At 37.4% G+C, this 10,121-nt stretch overlaps 1 protein-coding gene across 1 annotated transcript; it reads left to right on the top strand.

The window, feature by feature from the left end:
* Window positions 1-761: 761 nt before the first annotated feature.
* LOC145770296 (syndecan-4-like) lies at window positions 762-9,887 on the top strand. Its single transcript, XM_082581894.1, has 6 exons — window positions 762-989; window positions 1,339-1,471; window positions 3,682-3,752; window positions 6,929-7,015; window positions 7,226-7,313; window positions 7,501-9,887. Exons 1-6 carry the CDS (start codon window positions 942-944, stop codon window positions 7,668-7,670), a joined length of 597 nt encoding a protein of 198 aa, XP_082438020.1. The 5' UTR covers window positions 762-941; the 3' UTR covers window positions 7,671-9,887.
* Window positions 9,888-10,121: the final 234 nt, after the last annotated feature.

Here is a 10,121-nt window from a genome sequence, read left to right as displayed (position 1 = left end):
GCAGTGAATGCGGTGTACTAGGTTAAAGTAAAAAACTAGAAGTCTCATGTAAACTTTGCTTTCACTGCACCAATTTTTATTTGTTTCACCAAACTTCACTTTATACAATTGTTGTTCATAAGAAAAAATAAACATCAAACCAAGTTGTTTCAGTTCAAAACCATTAACATATTTATAGTACACCTAAAGAAAGAAGCAAGCTTAGGAAGCGCATTTACGTGTTTCATATTTGCATATTGTGTGAGTCTGACGTATCTCACGTATTTCTTTCCTGAACTGTCAATACTCACGTGTCACTAGTTTGCTGTTGTGTTTTGAAAAACTATTGTCAGATCATAACTCTATGTTTTCGATTATATATTTAAACAGGTTCACAAAGAAAATTAATTCTACTGCATTTTTCTCACATAAGCTGCATTAGCCAAGACAGGTTTCAATTAGTTCATACCTGGCACCACCACTAACCCAGATAAACTGTTGGCTTGACTCACATCAATAAATGGTTTGCTTTTCTAGATTAGCTGCAGTGACTAGTCGCAATGTTATGCAAAAGTCATAGTTATATATTCATGAGTACATTTTATTAAACACTGACTTGTGTTGATGTTTCAGATAATATTAGCTACCATGTCAATTGATTGACTGTCAATTGACTAGTCTTTTGCTTCTAAATTTTCATCATGAAACTTTGTTTTAATATAATATGCATTACAAATTTAGTATTGTAATGTATTAATGTGGTGTTATTTTCTTTCAGAACATAGTTGCAACAAAAGCTACAGCAAAAACCATTACAAGAAATACTAAATATATTGTTGTATTTTAATAATTGATTTCTGAATATTAAGTGGATATACCATATTGTGGAATATAATATTGTGCTGACTTACCAAGAAAGACAAGTTTTGTTGGTGTTTGGAGTTAGACAATTTAGAAGAAAGATGGCCAAAAACTTGCTGGTTTTGCTCATGGTGGTTGGCTTGCTGCAGGTACTTGTGTGATGTCTTTGCTCATTTTAATTTGTATAATACAACTTGTGATCTTCACCTAACATTTGAAATTAAGTTGTTTAAAAACAGTGCAATTTTGCATTTGAACAGTGCTAGTGTAGTCCTGAAGATTGCATATAATTATTTTATGCATAATTGTGTATTTTCTTTATGCTGCAAAACAGAAACTTAGTAACAGAACATGAATTGATTGTCTGGTGGCAATTTGCTCTTACCTCGAAGTAAATTTATTGAAATCCAACTTGAAATGTTTCAACATTGTTGAAACATGAACTGCTAACAATCTTAAAACAACATCCACAATGTCACTCTGATGGTCATATTTCAGGTGCATGCCTCAAGCAGTGAAGATCTCAGTGTTTATGAAGAAGATGAATTTATGTTTGAAGGATCAGCTTTCAGTAAAACTATGCCAAGTGATGACGAAGATATAATTGATGAATTTGAAGATTCTGGGTCAGGTAAGCTAGAATGGTAGTATGGTACTTTACTGAGTTTTTGAGTTGATGTTTTCATGTACACACTTTATCACAGGGTTACTCAACTAATGTTAACAAAGGTCCAGTTTGACAAGCTGAATATTTTTAGCGGTCTGATGAATAAGTTATTTCACACGCAACCACGAAAGTTAAACTGTCTGTACCAAACTACTTTCTTAGATAAAATGTAACTCGACTTGGATTTCTGAGAAAGTGTTGGGGAGTCCGGGGGGAGAATCCCCCCAGCAACTAGGATCATAAGCGCCGACTTTTATTTTTGCACGGGGTGGCGGAGATAGCACAATATGGCAACCTAAAAACTTTCAAACTGCATGTTTTTGTTTGATTTTTACTAAGCGTGTTTCGTAGATGCAATTGTCTTTTCACACCTGATTTGTAGCTCGATAATTTACAAAGCAACTTTAAAACAAAGCACAGGAGGTATGTCGTAAATTTTATTGTCACGTTGCTGCTCTGACACTTAACATTTGGCAAAAGTATTTTTGCGAACAACAGCTCTGTCAATCCAACTGTTAATCAACTGGTCAAGTTGTAACCGTGAAGCTTCAGCTTGACAAATATTTAAAATTAGAACACGGTTCAATCGCTGTTGCGTGTTGGTAGATCGCAAGTAGGTTTTTATGCGCCTGAGTGCACTAAACGATTGCTCCGCCTCGCAGGTGGTGGAAGGCAACGATAAGTATATTTTTACAATGCAGACCACGTTTGGAAGCATTAATGAAATTGTTTCATTGCTTACAAATAGATCAATCAAGCAGTTGCGACATAGTTGCAAATCGGACAGAATGCTCTATCTTTGCATCTATCGTATTCTAGCCACGGGAATTCGCTCTCCCACGATTTTTGATAGCTTCTCCCTTAAACAGTGATTATCCTGCTCGGTTCTTCAACCTCCCTGATCGTGCTAACACCTTTTGGCAGTGGCACACTTTCGTTTCGTTCAGGCGTTTGGTCACTTTCATGCTGGCTGAAATCCTGACTAGACGCAACAAAAATGACTCAATGGAGGGCTTCAATTTTGAACGCTTTTTCGGTGGCATCTTTAAGGCTGAGTAAAACTGGAATGACGGCGAAAACTTTTACTGGACGACTTTTCGTAATTTTTTCTATGATGTAACAAGCAACTCCTATGTCAGACCAATAAATTCACGGTGACGCAATATTATTGCATGAAGTAGATATCAAAGTAGAAATTAAAGCATGAACTAGATGACAGTAGTACACTCCAATTGAAATCGGAAAATAATTCAAAATGCAAAATGTTGAGTAATTGAAAAGGGTTGACTTTTATTATTGAGAATTGGCAGGGGGTGTAGCTTTCCTCGAATAGAATCATGTAAACGTGTAAATTTGCAGAACGTTAAAACTGCTACTTTTCTAAGTGCACTTTTTAAATAAAACTCAAAAAGTTTCGAAAATTGCATTTTTTTAATGAAATTTGAAAATAGATATTCATTTAGGGGGTGGAGCTATCAATCATCGAGATAATTTTATTTCCAAGTATTTTATAGCTGGCATAATTTATAGCGATATTATGAGCAGTTTAAAAATTTTCAAAAAAGACTTTTGAGGGAGGCAATGGAAAGATCGTATTTCATTGATTAATAAATCTCATTGTAAACCTAACAAATGTAACAGTGACTTATGACAAGTAACAAATAAAACGATCGCAACAACAACAAGGAAAAAACTCGTAGCTACGTGTTGCGTAATCTTCACGTAGCTTGCTTGATGTTAGGCGAGTATCATGCTTGTGACAAAAACAATCATTTGCTTCGCAATACTGTATTGGTTCACCTCTTTCTTTGCGTTGACTTGAAGCGAAAACCAATGATCAAAGAAAGATTTAAACGTCCGTTCAAATTACATTTATTTGCAGTAAGTAATGTAACCTAAACGGGGTGGCTGCCACCCCGCCACAGCGGTTACGGGGTAGCGTGGCCACCCCGTAAGTCGGCGCCAGTGACTAGGATAATCACAATACAAATTGCTTCCTCCCAGTTGAAATTTGTTTAAAGAAGCCCTGAAACGTGGCTATGAGGTTATTCTTCCAAAAGATCAAGGTCCACCATCAACACCCAGAAGGTCCGGATTCGGACCGTGGTCCGCCAGTTGAGTAGCCCTGCTTTATCATGTAGATGTTGAATTAGTTCATTACATTTGATTTGCAGGTATGATAGAGGAGATTCCAGACCAGTTAACTGAATCAATGACAAGTTCAACAACAGACGGAAACATTGAAGTTAGTCTTAGTTTTTTGTTTTCATTGTTATAACTAAATGAGCTTTGCTGTTTTGTTTGCCAGATATTGCCTGCTTTTATTGATTTGTTTAAAAGTAAGACATTTTCCCCTAGTAAGTTTTTTTTTTACGCAAATAGTTAAGTTGAGCTACATATTTGTGTTTGGTTTTGTGCTTCCCAGTCAGCAGAACTGGGCCTTTTTACAATGATCCATCGTCTGCAGACGTTGAATCAATGTAAAAAGAACCAGCTTTGCTGACTGGGTTGTGTTGTGTTGAAATTTTAAACCAGATTGGCAGCTTGATTTGTTTGTGAGAGAGTTGGTGTTGGCACAAAGCAGCCGGAATGGCCCGTTTCGGCGAGTCCGATTCGGCGAGTCCGATTCGACTAGTCCGATTCGGCGAGTTCCCTATTCGGCGAGAGCCTTTTTCGGCGAGTGCCCTATTCGGCGAGTTTTTGAAATTTTTAAAAGGAAATTATCGGGTACCGTAGCCTAATTACAATTGCCGTTTTCACATCGTTTTAACGTCGCTAAACGTTGAAATCGTGCAGAAAGGAATAAAAATAAAATGTTTGAACTATTAAATTAAAATTCGTCATGTCAGTTCAGTTATTTTTATTTTTGATCATCATATCAAAAACAATACACGTCAACATAGCAAAGGTAGAAGCGACAAAACGCGAACGTTAAAACGTGCTTGAATTCGTCATGTCAGTTCAGTTATTTTTATTTTTGACCATCATATCAAAAACAATACCCGTCAACATAGCAGAGGTAGAAGCGACAAAACGCGAACGTTAAAACGTGCTTGAATTCGTCATGTTAGTTCAGTTGTTTTTATTTCTGATCATGATATCAAAAACAATTCACGTCAACATAGCAAAGGTGTAGAAAAAGGTAGAAGCGACAAAACGCGAATGTTAAAACGTGCTTGTGACCAAAGTAAGTTATTGAGTTGAAAGAAATTTGGCAAGGTTGCATCACCTTCAGAAAAATTTAAGATATGAAGGAAAAATAAAACAAAGAAAATGTTACAAAAAAAATAATGTTTATGTCTATAAGTTAGTACTTTTGAATAGTTAAAATCATAGGCGCCTGACTATTTTTTGGCCTTGGGGGCGAAAGCGTGTTTCATCAGCAGCAACGTAAATTCAGCGAAATGTCACGCAGATGGATGACGTAATTATGTCGTCACACTAGGATTGCTTTTATTGCCACACTCGGAGTTATCGCTACGTTCGACCTGCCGTTAATTATTATAAACAAAGCTCGACCAAAACACATGCTATGCGTCTGCGTTGGCTAGCGATTGATGGACTGCGACTCTTTAAGCTAAGCACAACATAAAGTTTAGCAACGAACAAGAGACGAAAAGGTTTACTAAAAGGTATACTGTAAATGGAATGAAAATACTAACTTGATCATATGCTTGAAAATATACCCGTTGAAAGCAAAATCATTCATGTTTACATCAATTCAACAGCACGTCACCTTTAATAAATTTAAAAGTTGCTGACATCCGTAAACAGCCCTTGAAAAATATTTACAGAGAGACGTTTGATTAAGTTTTCGACTTGACATTGCTCCCTTTTCACTATGATACAATATCGCAACTTATGGCTGACCAGCTTTCAAGTTTCAATTCGCTGTAATACGCCCGTTTTCGTGTTGCAGATGAAACAAAAGATGTGCATATTCCCCGCCTTTGATCGGGTTTCTATGGCAACAGACGTGTGTGCGCCATGCAGTTTGCGCGAGTCCGTTGTTGTGTTGATTATGCCGCTTGTGCGACTGTGGGCAGTGCGGTTTGTACCAGCCCTTGTTACGTTGGTTAGTGGTAACCTCGGGCCGAGACTTCAAGTTCATTTTCACAGCAACCGATTCACTGCCGCAACAATTCTCTGCAGAGGTTTCGACTTTCGAAAGCGACAGCGAGACTGTTTGCAAGCGTCTGCAGACGTTAAATCAACGTAAATATGACAGGGGTGGGATTGTAGCATCGCTACTCGTTCTAGTGATTATTTACTGCAAAGCTGTTGCGGTTTGCATTTAAAAATGTTTTCCTGCTGCCGATCGCTAGTTCATCTATTGTTTTATGTATCAATGCCGCATAAAAAGTTGCTCCCACGCGGAAATATGCGTGGGGGCCTGGTCCCCACGGCTTAGGCGCCTATGGTTAAAATGATTAGTTTGGATCGACAAATGTGTGACCTACAGTCCTACAGCTTAGATTGAAAGGAAATTATCGGGTGGGCTACCGTAGCCTAGTTATCCCGACCAGCAAAAATTTGTACCAAGAACCCAGTTAGCCTAACAGTTCATTTTTACATTGTAGTAACAGAATGAAAAGGCTAACCAAGTGTGTGGCCTATCGTTTTAACGTCACTAAACGTTGAAATCGTGTAGAAAAGGGTGCTTTTGCTGACTAGGGTACGTTGAAACTGAGAAACATCCAAGCACGTTTTAACGTTCGCGTTTTGTCGCTTCTACCTTTGCTATGTTGACGTGTATTGTTTTTCATATGATGGTCAGAAATAAAAACAACTGAACTGACATGACGAATTTTAATTTAATAGTTCAAACATTTTATTTTTATTCCTTTCTGCACGATTTCAACGTTTAGCGACGTTAAAACGATGTAAAAACGGCAATTATAATTAGGCTACGGTACCCGATAATTTCCTTTCAAAAATTTCAAAAACTCGCCGAATAGGGCACTCGCCGAAAAGGGCTCTCGCCGAATAGGGAACTCGCCGAATCGGACTAGTCGAATCGGACTCGCCGAATCGGACTCGCCGAATAGTAGCAGACCCCAAAGCAGCAGCCTTCAGGTACCAATCACTGGTATGGTACATTGGTACATTTTTTTGAGACCAATATCACATTTGTACAGTACTCGTTTTTTTTGACGAATTGCTTGCTGATTAACATACTGTAGTCAGTGTAGTGTATAAAGATATTTATATTAATGTTACCCAGGACAGGTTAATCAAGGTAGATATGTATGTATATCACACAAACAAGTCTTGAGTAAGAGTAATACGTACTGTGGTTGTGTAATGTGTATTACAGTTGCCGTCCCAAAACCTGCTATTTCATGATTGTGTAGAACTTATTTTATAATTGTGTGTACATTTGTATTCTTTTGATCATCATGTAAATGTATTTTATTAAAGGGTGAAACAGAAATAACAGCATCACAGGAACCACCAAAAGTTCGAGGTGTACCGCCTAAAGAAATACAAAATGAAGAAAATAACGAGGTAAACACTGTGTAGCTTGACATGACATATGTTAGTGCTAGTTACAAAGCACAGCCCGTAACAACTGCGACAGTTGGCTGAAAATCGCCAGTTATGGATACTTTTTATTGACTCTATTTTGCACCCAACTGGTGTGGAATAAATTATTATTATTAGTGCTCATATGTTGTGGTAAACAAAAGTTTTTACACTAGCCTTTTTGTCACTTAGGGTGAAGAGGTGGATGAAAGAAATGTTGAAGAAGACTTAGCTTCAATAAGTGATGAACCTGTCACTGGCAAGAACCAATTTTTGGCCGGTGAGTCATAAAATCTCATTTTCATTTACTTGCTAGCCACCTACCTTGTTTGTACCTTGTTTGCTTGTTTGTAATGTTGGATTTCAGTTCAAGAATGTCTGTTTAAACTGAATTCTATATGAAGCCGATAGGATATTGAAATGCGACGCCCTGATCTCTCAGTAACGTCCATTATCACATGTTGCAGTTATAATTGTCGGCGGTTGTGTTGGCGTCTTGTTGGCCATTTGCGTCACGACACTCCTTGTTTACCGAATGAGGAAAAAGGACGAAGGCAGCTATACCCTCGAAGAGCAAGCGAAACTAGCTTCGTCATCGGAATTCCAACACTCTCAAGACCAAGAATTTTACGCTTGATCAAGTAAAATGCAGCTATTTTCTGCACCAGGCCTTATGTACATACAACTGCTTCAGATCAATGTGGTCTGGGCTTGAACGCAACTCGACCCCTTGTAAGATGCCGACTTTTCAATGCTTCTCTATTCATATTGTTATTATTACATGCTGCCGAAATCAATGAATTGTTGACAAGATCACTTTTTGACTTTCTGTTTGGAGTAAAGGTGTTTTTTCTTGTCTTTAACACCGGTTCGTTGCTGTCATGTTAGAATGATCAAGTTACTGCTAATACGATGAAGTGGAATGGCCGCTTATCCATACGTCATTCAAGCCTTTTCCGTTTTTTTTTCTTCTAAATCTCAGTATATATTATACAGTAGCACAAAAAGCCTTCAAAACACGTCAACACATTGATTGGCAAACTCTGGTACATATTTCAAGTTTTTCCACCATCATCATTACGGTACTGTCAAAATGCTGACACTTTTGCACTCATTTAAAAGCTGAAAATATGGAATCATCATCAAAGCGCTTGTCACTGACTGCTGATCCTTTGGTTGCATGTAACGACGTATCGTGTTAGGTCGGACGCTTTATTGTGCTGTTACTATATGAGCTTTTCTTTACGTGCCAAGTCATCTTACAATATTGAAACTATCGTTCAAAATCAGGGATTAATATCATGCCATGTTTGAGCTTTCGTGCCCGGTGGGCTGATCCTGATTTCGCAATGTTTTGTGTTTGATCTGTACTTTAGTACTGTCAATTATTTTGAAGAGGTCGTTTGGTTGCGTGGGTTTTGCTTCCAACAATGATTGCGGTTAACTTTTACGAATATATCACTTTTTTTTGTTCACGAAAGTTTGTAGTGGATGTTTTTAATCAATCGTGGTGCTTTTTAATAGAATAATGTTTGTGATAAAGTATTATTTTCCTCATTGCGTAATTTTCATCTTTTTTTAAGTAACTTATCTTTGAAGTATTTTTGTAATTGAAGCGCAACGCCTGACCTGTTTATCCCTCGCTGGTTCTCTCCTTATTTGGTGCCCCTTTCTTTGCTTTCGATGTGCTGCAAACTTGATAGTTCTGTTTGTAACTTGGCGTTAGATGGATCTCTTTCAACGGACGAAAAAAGAATTTAAATTGCTGCATATCCTAGTTAGAAAAAGCGGCCGTTTTAACCTAGTTATTGATACAAAACTTGCTAACTTGGTGTACCCAGTTTACTTTTGTATGCTGAATTCTGTGAATGGTCACGAAGATTTTCAAATGAATTTTTAAAGAATTTACTTGCTCTGGTGGTTGAAAATCCAGTCGGATTCAAGAAGCGAGTGTTTTACAATTCGATTTAATCAAATAAATGACTAGTTGCTGGTTTTGGTTATTTTTTGTTTAAAGTCGTAAAGCTAATAAATGACCATGAGTAACTTAGTGAAGTGTGTTGTTGTTTTTATGATAAAAACCAACATTGACTGCTTGACTCACCACTTAACCTTTTGAGACGAGCTAACATTAATGATTTATCTGGAAAGTTCACCAGTTTGCTTTGAAAACTGGTGAATGTTATTAAACACTTATGCTGGCACCATGCTGTTTGACTATTTTCAGCTCCCTTCGTTGTACAATGGAACAGTTAATATTTTTGATGCACGCAACTCGATTTCACATGTTTCAACCGATTTATTGCTTTTGGTACCGCTTAAAATTTCCACATTTCACATTGATTCAGTGATAAATGGTGTCAATGCGAAAGTTGTGGAATTTTGTGTACAGAGACGTTGTTTTGAGCGCATATCCTGCGGTAACATTGTACAGCTTTCAATTGACAAACGTTGCGTTTTCACTTCATTTCAACGACGATATAGAAACGTTTTAAAAGGGTAATTTTTTTCGCTGGATTACGCAGCAACGTCTTGTTTTTGTGCAATTTAGTATCAGCCATGATTAAGTTAAAACTATCTGCATGAATGACTTCTAAATTTTGTTAAACTGGTCATTTTCTAACTTACAGTAGTCCACGTCTCAGCAAATACCACATGCCACGTAAATGTTGTTATGGAAATTCATTTCATTGCCGTTGATCGATGGTAATGTGCTTCCTCATTACGTTCTTCTGTTAGGATTCGCTTCTGTGCATTTAACTGAAGTATGTTTTACCGTACACTACAGCACACCATTGTATGTAGCGAACGGTCACAATGTCTTGAAATGAATAAAACTTTCTAAGTAAACGAAGTTGTATGACCTGTTACTCAATGCAGTCTAAAAATTAGTATTTCTTGTTGAAGTTTCTAGTCTTAAAACTATTGTCTACCACAGAAGTAGATGTAGCTGAGCTACTTGAAGAAACTGAAAGTGCTCAAACTCATAGGTTTTATGAATTTAGGATTATTGCTTTGTAGATATTTTCATACGATGGACAGTTTTTGCCTTGCCATAACATTCTTGACAAGGCAGCGCATGGCGCTG

The sequence above is a fragment of the Aplidium turbinatum genome, chromosome 5 (genome assembly GCF_918807975.1).
Source record: "Aplidium turbinatum chromosome 5, kaAplTurb1.1, whole genome shotgun sequence".
NCBI classification, from domain to species: Eukaryota; Metazoa; Chordata; class Ascidiacea; order Aplousobranchia; family Polyclinidae; genus Aplidium; species Aplidium turbinatum.
The sequence above is the reverse complement of the archived record's forward strand: the minus strand, read 5'-3'. Positions and strand labels throughout refer to the sequence as shown.